Genomic DNA, 16,657 nt, shown 5'->3' on the forward strand with positions numbered 1-16,657 from the left:
TTGCTACGGCAAAAAGATGCTGGCTGTTCACTTTATCTATGCCTCTCAGAATCTTGTAGTCCTCTATTAAGTCTCCTCTCTTCTTTCTTTGATCCAAAGAGAAAAGCCATAACTCTGCGAACCTTGTCTCATTAGACTTATTTTCCAATCTGATCATCACTCTTGTAAATCTCCTCTGCACCCTCTCCATAGCTTCCACATCCTTCGATAATGAGATAACCATGACTGAATATAATTCTCTGTGCGGTCTCAGCTGCTCTACACAACTGCTCTACTCTTGAACTCAATGCCCCCATTCATGAAGCCCAGCATCCAATAAGCCTTCTTAACTATCCTAACAACCTGTGAGCCTTGAGAGATGTGTGGAATTGGACTGCAAAGTCCCTCTCTTCCTACACTCTGTTAAGTATCCAACCATTAATCCTGTACTCAGCCTTTTTCTTTGACCTTCCAAAATGTATCACCTTTCATTTATCCAGCTTGAACTCCATCTGCCACTTTTCTTACCAACCTATGACAACCTTCATCGGTATCCACAACTCCTGCAACCTTTGTATTATCCTCAAACTAATTACACATTCTCCCACTTCTTCATCTAGTTAATTTATAAAAATTGCAAAGAGTCAGGGGTTCCAAGACAGATCCCTATGGAATTCTACTAGTCTCTGACCTCCAGGCAGAATATTTTCCATCAGCTACTACTCTATGCTTTCTATGTGCAAGCCAGTTTTTAATCCACACAGTTGGGGTTCAATAGATCCCATACATCATCACTGTTCCCCTTCCTGTTTCCTGCTTTCTAAATCTAATGTATACTTCTTAACTAGCTACTTAACCTTTTTTTTGTCACCCACAGTTCCCTTATCCCACCATCTTTTCCCTGTCTCAGTGGATCAAAGCTATCCTGAACCTGGCTCAAGTGGTCCATGAACAACCTTCACATTACTTCTGTGCTTTCTCCTGTGAACATCTGTTCCCAATTCACTCTCCCTCGTTCCTGCCTCATTTTATTGTAATTAGCCCTACCCCAATTAAATGCATTCCCATTTTGTCTGTTTTTATCCTTGTCCATAGATATAGTAAGGCTTAGGGAGATGTGGACACTCTCACCAAAATCTGCCCGTAACTGAGAGGTCCGCCACCTGATCAGATTTGTTACTCAGTACCAGATCCAGTATCGCCCCTCCTCTAGTTGGCTGATCCACATAATGTGTCAGGAATCCCTCTTGGACACTCCTGACAAATTCTGCCACATTTTGCAGTCAATATTACAGATGTTGAAGTATCCCATAACAACAACTCTGTAATTTCTGCACCATTCCAAAATATGCCTACGGATATGTCCTCAGTTGTCCAGAGGGCTATTTGGGGGCCTATAGACTACTCCCAGTACAGTGATTTATCCCTTTCTATTTCTACACTGTCTCAGTGGACACTCCCCCTTCAGTATTCTCGCTTTCTTCAGCCACGATACTATCCCTGACCAGTAATGCTACTCCCCTCCCCCTCTCTTACCTCCCATCCTATTCCTTTTAAAAAACTTAATCATCAGAACCTGATTCAGCTAATTATGTCCTTCTGTCAGCCAAGTCTCTGTAATAGCCATAACATTGCAATTCCAAGTACTGATCCACGCTCTAAGTTCATCTATATTCCTAATATGCCTTGTATTGAGATAGACACATTTTAAACCCTTCAATTGATTATATTTGCACTTCACCTCTGCTTGCCCTTCCTCAAAGGTTCTGCCTGGGTGGCATTGTTAGTGTGGGGGTTAATGCAATGCTGTTGCAGCGCCAGCGACCCGGGGTTCTAATCCGATGCTGTCTGTAAGGAGTTTGCTTGTTCTCCCTGTGTCTAGATAGGTTTACCCCAAGTGCGCCAGTTTCCTCCCACCCTCCAAAACGTACGGGGTTGTAGGTAAATCTGGATGTAATTGGGTGGTATAGTTTTAAATAACTGAAATTGGCTTCTACTGTGCTGTAAATTAAAAAAAAGAATATATAATAATTATTTAATTTGTCATAAGAAATAGTGGCAGGAGTCAACCATTTGATCCATCGTTCCTGCTCCATTATTTGATCAGATCATGGCTAATGTGGCTGTGGACTCAGCCTTTAATTCCCCTACTGTGTAAAAATCCATCGAATTGTTAGCTAAATATGCTTAGTAAGGCAGCCTCTACTGATCCTCGGGCAGAGAATCCACAGACTCACTACTTTGGGAAAAGCAGTTCCTCTTAATAGACAATAGACAATAGACAATAGACAATAGGAGCTGGAGTAGGCCCTTCGGCCTGTCGAGCCAGTACCACCATTTTACAGATCATTGCTGATCACTACCATCAGTACCCCTTTCCAGCCTTATCCCCATAACCCTTAACTCCTTTGCCCACTTCCATCCTAAATCTACTCCCCCAGCTATGTCCCTAGGTTCTCGTCTAACCTACCAGTGTAAACAATTTTCCTGCTTCTTTCTTTTCTGTCATTCATCCTGATGACCTCCTTCATGTGTGGCTGCATCAGGTTGTGCGTGGAACCAAAGTGCAAGGGTACCCATCCGAGATGTTGCAAAAGATGGGGATAGCCCCATTGTTATGCAATGTCCCAGTCAGCTGGTATTTGTAACATGACCTACCATTGTGAAAAAGATTTTACAGACCAACATCTTTGACCATAAGTCCATCATGCAATGGTCAGCACGGTATATCCTACAGTCACTGAGAGACAAGAACTTGATGGATACTGTGGGTGGTTCCCTAAGCAGACTGTGCAGGTCATCTGGTGAAATACCTCATTGCCAGTACTCACAAATTGGTACCAAGCTTTGGCCTGGCTGGTGGTGAGAGGATCCCTCTCGGTCAGATCTTTCCTGTGCAATAGGATCACCCACAATGCACATTGCCCCCGAAATGACTGCAGTGGAGTGGACATTGTTGCCCACCTCTTTGCAGAAAGCAGATTTGCTAAGAGACTGTGTCGAAGGGTGCAAGGATTCTTGTCACGGTTCATCACCAGCATCATCATAACAGACCTATGTTCTATGGGCTGTTCCCCGGAATGCACACAGAGTCAGACATCCAGAACTGTTGGAAGACTATCGACTCGGTGAAAGACACACTTTGGTCTGCCCAAAACCTGTTGGTCTTTAAGCTCTCCGAGACGTTTGTGCGGAAATGCTGTTGACTAGCATATTCCAGGTTGCAGGAGTATGTCCTTAGGACTACAGGCTAGTATCTGTCCGTCATCGGGTACTGAAGGGCTGAGACCAAGGGGAGGACACCCAGACATCAGAGGATGGAGTAAAGGTGTCACAGTGGTGGTAATACTTCTCAATAGAGAGCATATGTAATGATGTACAATGATAGGAATGAATGGACATGACACTAAGGATGTGAAGAGCTTTTGGATAGTTTTATATTTTTTTTTAATATTTGAATTTTATATTTATAAATACAGCAGGGTTACTGCCTCCTGATGTCACCTTTGTTAAATACTTAAACCCTCAATGCAGATCTTTCTCCGGCACCCCCCCCCCCCCCCCCATCATCTTATCCTGAACTTATTAAGGCAGCAGGCCTGACACTGTCTCACCCAACCAAGGGACAGATATCACCATGGATTTCCAGCCCCTCCCAACTATTACCTATCCCCAGCTCATTTCTCCATCTGCTCTTCTCACTCAAATTCTCTTCTGTGCTTTTCCCTGTCTCAAATTTTCATTTTCTCTCTCTCTCACTCTCCCTAATACCTTCTCCCCCTCTCTCTCTCAAATGCACATCATACACCTGCTTTTCCCTGGGCCTGCTCCTTTCCTCTCTATTTTTTCCCCTCATGTCCTCCTGCCAACCAACCAGAGCTTCCCCCACTGCTACAAGCTGCCTGTGTTCATAACCTACTGTGACATGTTGGGCATGAATTGGCCGATCATGTATGAATCGTTCGATGTGCCTTAACTGTCAGGGGAAAGAAATTTTTGGAACAAGCCCTATCACATGAATCTGAGGCACTTCTATTCATGGATACTGACTGTTCTGCTTAGTCCCTCCACCTTTGCACTGTTTACTCAAGATTCCAGCATCTGCAAGATGTGTATATTCTCTACCTGCTAGTTCTAGATATGCAGTATCTAAACTTCAATTTACACGCCACTCCAGCAACATCAAGAACAGAGCAGGTGGCTTGACTGGCAGCTTATCAGCCACCAGAGTATTCATTCCCACCACCTCCAGCCCACAAACTGACAATGTACACAATCTACAAAATGAATTACAATTGGAGAAACTCTACAAGATCTCTCCATGGCAAAACTATCACATCCATCTCCATATCCTTACATGAAAATACTATATATTGCTGGTCCTCCACTGTTGCTCAGTGGAAATCCTGGAACTCACTGCCCCAGACATCTTCACCAGAAGAATTTTGGCAGTCCAAGAAAGTGTCTGTTCCCTCTCAAAAGCAATGTGGGATGGGCATTAAAATGTAGGCTTTGCCTGGGATGCCCAGATCCTATGAATTAATGAAACAAAATTGTGACCCACACTTGATGAGAGAGCTGAGAGAGCAGGATGCAAGCAGCCTTCAGCTATCAAGCAAAGGAAGCAGTAAAGTAATTGGCAGCCTTTTGCACATGCCTCCCCATTGACCTATTGGGCAGAGTTGTAAAATGAACTGTTCATCAGGTAATGCCCTTCGTTTGTACATAGCCAACTGTGCCCTCAAAAGCATCTGCTGTTCTAAATGTCAATCCTTCAATCCCATCTGTTAGATCACGATTTAACCATCATCCCTTCCAGATAGACATTAATTTTCAGATAATTGGCCAAGCAATATTATCTACATTTCATATGTCAAATATCACACTCATGTGAGATATGATTTAATTAAACCAAAACATAGCATTGTTAAGACATGATTCTAAGTTCAAACCAGTTCTTATTTTTCAAAAGTACAAAGGTTAACAGTGAATTTGTTGCATCTGGGATTCTAACTTAGAGATTATTGTAGTCAGGAGGAATTTCTATTTATTGGTGTGCAAAAAACTGTACTCAAGAAATATACCTATATAAAAGAGAGAAATGTAAACAAAGAATGAAGTGCAAACAAACAATATAGAAAAAAGTAAATATTCAGTAATAATAAAGTGCAAAGAGTCCTTAAAATAGTCTCTGATTGAGTTTGTTATATAAGGTCTGATGGTGGAGGGTTAGCAACTGTTCCTGAATTTGGTGGTGTGAGTCTTATGGCAGCTATATCTTTTTCCTGATGGCAGGAGAGATAATAGAACATGCCCTAGGTGGTGTGAATCCTTGATGATTGCCTCTGCTCTCTGATGGCAGCGTTCCATGTATATTTAGATTAGTAGTTATCAACCTTTTTGTTTCCACTCACATACCACTTTAAGTAATCCCTATACCATCAGTGCTCAGTGATTAGTAAGGGATTGTTTAAAGTGGTATGTGAGTGGGAAGGGAAGGTTGAGAATCACTACTCTAGACCCAATTGTTACTGCAACATTTTGCTTGAGAAAAATTGTCATTGGCCCATTTTCCTTCGGAGTTAGGAAACCTTGCACATAGCAAGTCAGTTAGGTATGATGAAAACAGTGGTTTTCAAACTTTTTCTTTCCACCCACCTACAACTTTAAGCAATCCTTTACCAATCATAGAGCACCTATGGCACAGGGAATACATAAAGTGGTATGTGAGTGGAAAGAAAAAAATTGAGAACCACTGATTTAGATCCATAAACTATGCCACAACCTCTGTTCACTTGGCATGAAACTACACTGGGAGTAAATTAGAAAGCAACTGTAGTAGTAAAATGGAAAGGTTATCTACAAAGACACACAATCGGCGGCTAGAATTATTTTTCATTTTAATGGAAGCCTTTTACAAATTCAGAACTTGATTGATTTCCTAAAGAAAGAACATGGCAGCTATAGTATTCTGTGCCCAGCAAGTCCCTACAAGCAGAAATGTGATATTAATGATAATGCTGGTTGAGAGATATACTAGGCCAGGACACCACAGAGTATACAGACACCATTCTTAAAATAATGCAATTGGATCTTTCCCAACTGGCTGAAAGTGTTTAAGTACCAAAATTGACTTTAGTGGGCTGGCACAGTTGGCATAGCAGCTAGTGCAATGAATGGCAAGATAGTGAGTTAAATTCTTGGGAGTCACTATCTCGGAAGATCTTTCCTGGACCCAACGCACAAATGGCATGGTAAATAAAGTACATCAGCATTTCTACTTCCTCAGGAGTTTGGGGAGATTTGGTGTGATGTTGGAAAACCTGACAAATTTCTACAGATATGTGGTGGAAAGTGTGCTGGCCGGCTGCATCACAGTCTGGTATAGGGAAACCAATACCCCTCAGCATAAAGCCCTGCAAAAGATAGCAGGAATAGCTCAGGACATCACCTATAAAACTTTCCCTACTATCGAGAACATCTACAGGGAAAACTGCTGTCAGAGAGGAGCAGCAATCATCAAGGATCCACATCCCCCAGCAAATGCTCTGTTCTGGCTTCTACGATCAGGAAAGAGGTATAGGTGCCTCAAGACTCGCACTACCAGGTTCAGGAACAGCTGCTACCCCTCCACCATTGGTAGGTTAATTGATTACATGCATATATATTGATGGTGCATTCTCATGGGCTGGAAGGGCACGTTACTGGGCTGAAACCCAAAAGAAAATAAAAATAAAAGTATTTGGGGTAAGATTTGAACTTACCATTTCCTTGCTGCTATTGAGCAACTGTTGATGACTAAATCTGATTGAAGCCTTTTTGATTCATTGGGTAGGTATACAGGCAAAACCCAGTTCATTTCAATCAGTGGACTATTACAATTGTACCAGGGAGTAATTTTGGGTGAAATCCTGTTTTTTTTTGACAGGACCAATGACACAGGGTTCCTTTCACACAAAGACCACCTGCCCGTGATTCAGATTGTTGTTGGAGACATTAACAAGACAAACTCAGAAGCTGCCTTCAAGCTCGGACCATTATGGTGTCATGGTGATGGTAAGTGTCCGTTAGTTAATTTCTATAAGATGCCTCTTGGGATTAAAGTGCTTGTTTGGGACTCAATTACTGGCCTTTGAAAACAATGCAAGGACATACTCACCTGTGCTCAAACATAATAAATGAAAGAAAGAAATTTAGACCACTGATCGTCACTGAATGTAGAACATAGAACATTACAGCATAATATAGGCTCTTCGGCCCTCAGAGTTGTGCCATCCCATATATTCATACCAGAAACATATACTAAACCCTTCCTACTGTGGAACACTCTATTTTATTTTCATTCATGTGCCTGTCTAAGATTTTGTAAAATGTTCCTAATGTTTCACCCTCCACCTCCATCCCTGGCAAGGCTTTCCAGACACCAACAACTCTTTGTGTAAAAATTAACTTTCCCTCTGGTGTCTCCCCTAAACTTTCTTCCCTTTACATTGGGGTGATGTCCCCTGGTGTTTGCTATTCCTGTCCTGGGAAAAAGGCGCTGGCTGTCCATCATATTTATGCCTTTCAGAATCTTGTAGACTTTTCTTAAGTTTCCTCTTATCCTTATTTGCTCCAAAGAGAAAAGTCCCAGTGCTGCTAATCTTGCCTCGTCAGGCTTATTTTCCAGTCCAGAAAATATCCTTGTAAATCTTCTCTGCACCCTCTCTATAGCTTCCACATCCTTCCTATAATGAGGTGACCAAAACTGAACACAATACTCTAAGTGCGGTCTCACCAGAGGTTTGTAGAGTTGCAACATCACCTCTCGACTCTTGAACTCAATCCTCCTATGAATGAAGCCCAACATCTCATAGGCCTTCTTAACTATCCTATCAACCTGCAAGCCAACCTTGAGAGTTGTACAGATTTGGACCACAAGGTCTCTCTGTTCCTGCACACACTTAAGTATCTGACAATTAAGCCTGTACTCAGCCTTCTGCTTCGACCTTCCAAAATGCATCACCTCACACTTACCTGGATTGAACTCCATCTGCCACTTTTCCACCCAATTCTGAATCCTGTCTATATCTTTTGTAACCTACGACACCCTTCAGAACTATCCAGAAATCATCCAACCTTTGTATCATCCACAAACTTACTTACTCATCATTCTGCTTCTTTATCTAGGTCATTTTTTTTTAAATCACAAAGAGCAAATGTATATATATATATATATATATATATATATATAAATTTTCTCCTCAAAACAATTCAACTTATTTTTGACAGTGCTATTTAAGACAAGATTTTGTCTATACTTTTCGAGGTAAAATTGAGTATTGTAATCCCAACGTACTGAACATTGCTGTTGTAATAACACTCAGTAATCACAGCTTACAAACAAATAAAGAATGCACTCACTCATTTCTTTCAGCACACCATAAAGACAACTTTCTTTATTAACTATGAGAAACAGCATTGCATTTTTCAACTCCCCAAACATCACCCAGACCAATCCCTCTGACCTTCTCATTGGTTCACCACCTCATGCGTGATCCTGACACTCTCACCCTCCTCTTCCTACCCTCATACTGACAGTTAAAATATTTGCACATGGGTGTAGTTACTCACGTGCGTTGGCTTCACTTACATCATCAGTGGTGACCGGCACTACTTAGGACAAAGGTGAGTACATGACAGTCCCTTTCCTCACACCCCAGCCTCTGAACCATGCAAGGAGGTGGCGGATTGGAACTGTCCCGCTATATCATGGATTGGACAGCCGACGGTTCGGACTGACCTCGTATGTATGATAGTGCAAAACTGACGACACATGCTCTGACTGGGCAAGGGTGTAACTGGTTCTCTGACTCTGGTTCCAACACACAACATGGGCTGTCGATATTCGCAGACTTCAACCTGTCAATGGAACATGTGTCAGCTTTTCCATTCTGGTCAATCACAAAAGTCTTCAGGTGGTGTGGTAAGGACCATCATTAACGGGCTGAAGTGATTTGCAAACAGTGTCATGATGAAAGAACACGAGTACAGCAGTGTAAATCGTTCAGCACATACACAGTGGGCGATGGCTGCTGCATAGGAGTAGGTTGGAGTAATTAATCTCATGTTTTCCCAAAGATGATCAACATAACTCGCCAGATCACAGAGTGTTGAGTTTGAACTCAGATTCACACACTCTCTTGGCAAGGTTTACATAGAGCCATGTGCTAGTTCTGCTGCAGAACATCCAAGATCTCCCTTAAGCATGTTGCATGTGAGATTACCATCCAGATGCACTAAGACATCCTCCACTTCACAGGCAATCTGATCTGGAAGGCGCTCCACAAGTAAACCGTACTTCGTCTTCTGACTCATCACGCTCAGGGCAGAGAGGATCATGAACCACGCTGGTGCATTATTAATTAAAAGGAGGAGAATCTTTAGCTTGACCTTCCTAACTGCTCCTTTAAGGGATTTATCCTCATCACTACCCATTTTAAATTAGAAGGTCGTGTGAAAACAATGCAAGGACATACTCACCTGTGCTCAAACATAATAAATGAAAGAAAGAAATTTAGACCACTGATCGTCACTGAATGTAGAACATAGAACATTACAGCATAATATAGTGTTATTGAAATGACACTGATTTCCCACAGCTTATAAGCACACCATGGTCGACTTTCTGTATTAACCACTAGACACAACATTGCATTCTTCAACCCCCAAACACTAGCCAGCCAAACCCCTCTGACCTTCTAATTGGCTCACTGCCACATGGGCATTCCTGGTGCTCTTATTCTCCTTCTGCTTCTGAGATCCATCACCCGTATACTGGCACTTAACACACTCGCGCATACACACTACTCCCACGTGTCACTTCAGTTACGTTATCAATGGCGACCGGTATGCTCCCAACAAAGGTAAGTGCGCAACCACAACACTGCACACCCCTACATCGTGGTCTCTCTCTAGACAGCCATCTGTCTCCGCTGAGGGTCAGTGTACCTTTGAGGTGCAAGTTTTAGTGGTATCACCTTTCGACAATCCTAATGGAATATTTGAAAGCATCACGAAGAAAATAGTGAAATGCTTGAAATTGTGTTTGTTTCCAAAGACAGGAGAGTATAGCATTTTGAAAGGATTTGGTCAAAATCTCTTGGAGGAAAGATTCATCGCTGGTAGCTTATTCTGAATGTTGTCCACTTGAACTCAACTCTGTGCATCTGGTCTCACTATGAAATGCAAGCAACTCAAGTCTTGGAATCTGCAGCAAATAAAAAAGTGCTGGAGAATCTCTTTTCTGCTGTTTATTTTTTCAGAGAAAGACTTACTTCCACACTTTCCAATAGGGAAAAAAAAATATTTCTATTGAGAGATGTGGCCTGAAATCTCCCTGCCTACCTACCTACCACCCTATCTCTGTCTAGTAGTCACCCAGTAGCTCTTTGATCACATGTTGTCAATCTGCAAGGTGACCAAAAAAAAACTGCCCTTCATCTAGCATCATGGATGGTCTGTGCTGTCCCTAATCTGGAGAATCAAGAGACTGCAGATACTGGACTCTGATGCAAAAACAGTTCTCTGATGGAGGAGCTCCATGGATCAAGCAGCATCAGTGGGGGTTAAGGAATTGTCAACATGTTGATTCTGGATTGGGTCTCAGTCGAGGGTTTTGAACCGAAATGGTGACAATTCCATTCTGCACCCTCCTTCTCTGAGTTCCTCTACAAACTGCTGGAAGATCTCAGTGTGTCAAGCAGATTCAGTGGAAGAAAAAGAATGACCAATGTTTTGAGACCAGTTAAAAGTGGAAGCGGAGCTATTGCAAAGAGGATAGGATGGGAAGGATGGTGTTGGTGAATCCACGGAGGAGGAGAAAGAGGGAAACTCACAGAACTCCTGTCAAAGAAAGGGAACAAAAAACTTCCTTAAAACTGACCTGCCTTGAAAAGACTTGGCAGGCGTAAAATAAACTGAAGGCGCACAGGATACTGCAGATGGTGGAATCTAAATCCAAGCACCATCTGCTGGAGGAACTCAGAGGGACAAGTGGATCAATGGGAGAAAAAGAATGGGTGAGGTCTTGAGCTAAAACCCTTTATTGAGAAAAGTTAAATGTGGGAAAGGAGCTAGTGTAAAGAGGGAAGGAAGGAAGAGTGGGACAGCTACCCCATGTGAGGTTGGGGAAACCATAGAAGAGGAGCAGTGAGAGAGGGAACCACAGAATACCTGTTGAAGAGAGGGGAAAATTTTTACGTGAAATCTCTTCAGTATATGCTGTCCTCCTCCTGGACACACACACTTAGATTCTCCACACCCTGCAGGCATATTGATCTCTCTACACTTCACTTCTGATTATTTCCCTCCCACAGACTCTAACTGTTTCCAAGCCCCAACCTGCCCAGTTCTATCTCCTACCCAAAATCCACAAACTTAAATATCCCAATAGGCTCATTGCTCATTCTCCTGCCCCTCCAAACTGGTATCATCTTACCCTGACTCCATTTTATCCCCTTGGCCCAGTCCCTCCCTACCTACTCCCACAATATCTCTTATGCCCTCCATCACTTCAACAACTAAATGTGACCACCTCATTTTCACCATGGACCTCTAATCTCTATACTCCACCATTCACCATACTGAAGGCCTCAAAGCCCTTTTGTTCTTTCTCAACCACAAACCCAATCAATCCCTATCCACCACCACCCTACTCCACCAGGTAGCACATGTTGTCACATTCAATAACTTCTCCTTTGACTCAGCCCACTTTGTCCAAGTCAAAGTGGGCCCCAGCTATATTGCCTTTTGTTAGCTATGTGGAGCAATCTATGCTACAAGCCTACATGGGGTCATCAACTCCTCCCCACGATGTCGATGACCACATTGGCGCTACACTAATGATGAGCTTATGTTTTCATTTTGCTGCTCACTTTCATCCTGACTTCAAGTTCACTTAGTCTATCTCTGGAAACATTCTACACTTTCTCAATTTTTAACTCTCCTTTGAAAACAAACTCGCTACAGATATCTTCTACAAACCTAAAAACTTCAACAGTTACCTCATCTACACCTCTTCATACCATGTCCCCTATAAGGATTCTATTCCATCTCCATCACATCTGCTCCAAGAATGAGGTCTTCCATTCCAGACATCTGATATGTCATCCATCTTCAAACAATGTGGCTTTTTCTTTACTGCCATCAACTCAGCCCTTTCCCACATCTCCACTATTTCCTGCACATCTGTCATGACCCCTCGCGGAACAAGGACAGAATTCCCCTTGTACTCACCTCCAACCCCACCAGCCTCCATGTCCAACATATTATTGTCTGCAATTTATGACAGCTACAATGTGATTCCACCGCCAGACACATCTTCCTCTCTCCTGCCCTCTCTGATTTATGCAGGGACTGCTCCATCCGTGAATCACTCATTCACTCCTCCCTTCCCACCAATCACCCCATCAGAACCTACTGTATGACAGCAGGAAATGCTACACTTGTGCCCACATCTCTTCCATCACCACCATTTGGGGCCCCAAAGAGTCCTTCCAAGTGAACCCCTCCTTCTGCAGGGGTTATCTCTTGCAACCAGTGCTCCTGTTGTGGCTTCGGAGAGACTGGTCATTTTCTTGAACACCTTCAGTCTATCTACTGCAATAATGGAGACCTCCCAGTGGCAACCCATTTCAATTCCACACCCTATATCTGTCCATGGCCTCATGCACTGTCAAACCAAGGCTATTGCCATATTGGAGGAACGACACCTAATATTCAGTCTGGGCAATCTCCAATGGAATGGCATTAACATCGATCTCCAGTTTCTGTTAGGCCCTGACCTGTCTCTTTCTTTCCTTATCCCTCTGTCTCCTTTCCTCCATCTTCCTACCCCCTTCCTTCTCATTTCAGAGAGCTACTCCTTCCCCCCATCACTTTTCAGCATTTTTCTTTTCTGCCCTCAGATCCACCTATGACCTTTTCTGCCCTCGTATCCACCTCTGACCTTTTCTGCACTCCTATCCATCTATTACCTCTTGCAGGTGGATCTGTGCTCCTCCTCCTGCCCCTTCCTTTCTCATTTTTATTCAGGCGCCTGCCCACTTTATGCTTATACCTTCATGAAGGGCTCAGATCCCAAATGTTGATTGTATCCCTTTGCTTCCATGAGATTCTGTGAGACCTGCTGAGGTTCTCCAGCATTTCTGTCTTTTGCACTCAACCCCAGCATCTGTAAACTTTCCTGTTTTACTCTGATGTATGTATTTACCTTCCATATGTCCTTAGACTGCTAAATACCCACAGCAATTTGCTTCATTCAACTAATACACTTTATTTTTAATATATTCATATTCATACCACGTTTAAATAAAATTATGAAGTAATTTATTTCTAAAAAGTGTTGGCTGTGCAGTAATAATTTGATCTACCCATTGTATTATATCAATAAAAGTATTGTACTACTGAATAAAATTTTTGAAAAAAAAATTTCTAATACACATTGCAAATGTGCTTGGAAACTAAATTAGAAACTAAAGCACAAGTTACAATTGTGCGTGACTGGATTGTCAGAAGTAATTTGAGCAAGTTCTTTGACAAAGTCATGGAGGGGTTCCTAAGGGTAATTCAACTGATGTGTGTGTATCAGAAGGATCTTTGGTTAAGTATAATATAATTTCTTTTACCTTGACTGCAGAGGCATGTTTACAAAATTAGGTGAGAGGCTAAAAAAAAGAAAGCAGTGATTGTTTCTCAATCTAGAAGTTGTATAAGCCATTGTACTTGTTTTTAAATATATACTGAGATATAAGTTGAACTGGGTAATGCAAACTGTAGTCTTCATGTTTGCAGATGGGAGGTAGCTCAGAAACATAATACACACTGAGGTTGAAAACATATTTCAGCAAAGTGAGGACAGGCTGTTGAATTGGGTGGCACATGACAGATCATTTCCAACCAGGGAAATAGAGTGATTATTTTTGGTAGGAAGCATAAGAACATAAAATATGCACTGAACTATACCTTTTTAAAGTCTCTTCAGGAGCAGAGGAAATTGAATGTATATGGGCATAAATCTTTGAAAGTGACAGGACATGTTGGGAGAATGGTTTGTGAAGCCTATGAAGATCTGGGGCTTCAAATGTAAAATACATAGATTATGAAACCAGGGATGTTCTGTTGAATCTTCATAAAACAGCAGTTAGTTCAACTGAAGTGCAGACACAATTCTACTCATCACAGTCACCAAGGTCATGTTTTGGGCATAAATTTAAAAGAGTTGTGAGACACAACTGCTTTGTCTATGGAGTAGCTCTGAACTAGTGGAAAGATGGTGGAAAAACTGAATCATAGAACCATAGGGCATGAGAGCACAGGCAAAGGCTAATTGGCCCATCCAGACTGTGCTGAACTATTATGCTGTCTCATCCTTTTGTCCTCCATAATCCTCCCAATCATGCTCCTATCCACATTTACCTGAAATGTCAATTGAGCCCGCTTTCACCACTTCAGCTGGCAACTTGTTCCACACTCTTACCACACTCTCTATGTGAAGATCCCCCTCATGTTCTCTTTAAACATTTCACCTTTCACCCAGTGGTGTTAGTTAATAAGGAATTGGATTGGTGTGAAACATTTAAGTGGCAGAATGAGATAGCTTATCGTACTGCTGTCTCACAGCTCCTGCAACCAGGGCTCCATCCTGACCTCTTGGGCAGTCTGTATAAAGCTTGTATGTTCTCCACATGACTGTGGGTTTTTCTCAGGTTTTCCATTTTCCTGCCATATCCCAGATGCACAGATTAAACACTGTAAGTTGTCTCCAGTGTGTAGGTGAATAGAAGAATTTGGGGGGAGTTGATGGGAATGTGGGAGAATAAAACGGGATTACTGTAAAAAGGTGTTTGATAGATAAGGCAAACTGAATGGCTCGAAGAGCTTGGTTTTGTGATTCTGTGACTCTACAGGGGTAAAGAGAATAGACAGAGGAGTGGAACTGAATAGATTCCATTTCTGGGAATATAATATAATTTTCAAAGCTTGCAGAGGGATTTGGACCAGCTGGAAAAATGGGCTGAAAAATGGCAGATGGAATTTAATGGAGACAAGTGTGAGGTACTGCATTTTGGAAGGACAAAGCTACACTGTAAATGGTAGGACCTGAGGAGTGCAGCAGATCAGATAGATCTGGGAATACAGATACATAATTCCCTGAAAATAGTGTCACAGGTGGATAGGGTTGTAAAGAGAGCTTTTGGCATATTGGACTTCATAAATCAAAGTATTGAGTAAAAGAGTTGGGATTTTATGTTAAAGTTGTATAAGGCATTGTTGAGGCCAAATTTGGAGCATTGTGTGCAGTTTTGGTCACCCATCTACAGGAAAGTTATCAATAAGATTGAAAGAGCGCAGAGAAGATTTACTAAGATGTTACCCATCTTAGTTACTGGAACTGTGTTACAGGGAAAGATTAAAGAGGTTAGAATTTTATTCCCTGGAGCATAGAAGAATGAGGGGAGATTTGATAGAAATATTTAAAATTATGAGGGGTGTAGACAGAATAAATGTAGGTAGTCTTTTTTTCCACTGAGGGTAGGTGAGATGCAAACCAGAGGACATGAGTTAAAAGTGAAAGAGGAAAAGTTTACGGGGGATATGAGGGAGGAGCCTCTTCACACAGAGAGTGGTGGGGGTATGGAACAAGCTTCTGGCTGAAATGGTGAATGTGGGCTCAATTTTAACATTTAAAAGGAATTCAGACAGGTACATGGATAGGAGAGGTATGGAGGGCTATGGACTGGTGCATGTCACTGGAATTAGGCAAAAAAAATGGTTTGGCACAGACTTGAAAGGCTGAAGAGGCCCGTTTCTGTGCTGTCATGTTCTATCTTTGATTCTAAAGCTCCTCCAGTACCATACTACAGTAAAATCCATGGTATCCAGCATCATTGAGGGATTGGTAGATGCCGGATAAGTGAATTTCCTGGTTGCTTGAGAGTGCGTGTTGCTTGAATGGAGAACTAATTGTGAGGTGCTCCAATTTTAAACTTTTGTATTTTTTACCCATTTATTTTCCACAATATTTTTGCCGGTTGCTTGAGACTGCCGGTAGCTTGAATTCCAGATATAGGAATTATTCTGTAATTCTATGGTTCTATGACCACGTATTAGTGAAACAAAATTGATTTATATACCCAGTCAGAGCTATTTGATTTTCTATAGGCAAGTGAAAAAAAAATGGAAATTATTTATGTTTGATTGTTTGCACTGAGCACAAACTCAGTGGCTACGTTTTCCCATTTCTAAAATTCTGTCTGATGTTTTATTAAATCTGAGTGCAAAACACAGCCGTTGGTTAAGCAACTGAGGAAGAGTTTTAATGCCATGAGGACACAAGTGTTGAGTGAGTGAAATCTAAGGAAGAATGACTTCAGTGTTTTGGAATAACTAGTTTTAATTTTAACAGCAAGTAACTCCAGTCTTGAAAGTGAGCATAAATGGAGAGAGAAGAAGGCTTAATGTCTCAGGTGTAAGTCAGAGGAAAAGGACCAGAAAAGGGAAGAGGTCCATCACTATTACAGCACCTGCGACTGGGGTTCAAATCTAGCGCTGTATGTAAGGAGTTTGTATGTTCTCTCCGTGTCTGCATGGGTTTCCGCCCCCCCCACCCTTTAAAAAAAGTACTGGAGGTGTCAGT

General features: G+C 42.0%; 1 protein-coding gene across 13 annotated transcripts in view; it reads left to right on the top strand.

Moving 5' to 3' along the window:
- LOC138761898 (contactin-associated protein-like 5) overlaps nt 1–16,657 on the top strand; it is a 1,131,905-nt gene that overhangs the window by 849,816 nt on the left and 265,432 nt on the right. For all 13 annotated transcript variants that reach the window (XM_069934835.1, XM_069934832.1, XM_069934834.1 and 10 more), the window contains one exon: nt 6,908–7,035. In XM_069934835.1, the coding sequence (XP_069790936.1) occupies nt 6,908–7,035 (128 nt within the window). The remainder of the gene's footprint in view (nt 1–6,907; nt 7,036–16,657) is intronic.

This window comes from Narcine bancroftii, chromosome 4 (genome assembly GCF_036971445.1).
Source record: "Narcine bancroftii isolate sNarBan1 chromosome 4, sNarBan1.hap1, whole genome shotgun sequence".
Classification (NCBI taxonomy): Eukaryota; Metazoa; Chordata; class Chondrichthyes; order Torpediniformes; family Narcinidae; genus Narcine; species Narcine bancroftii.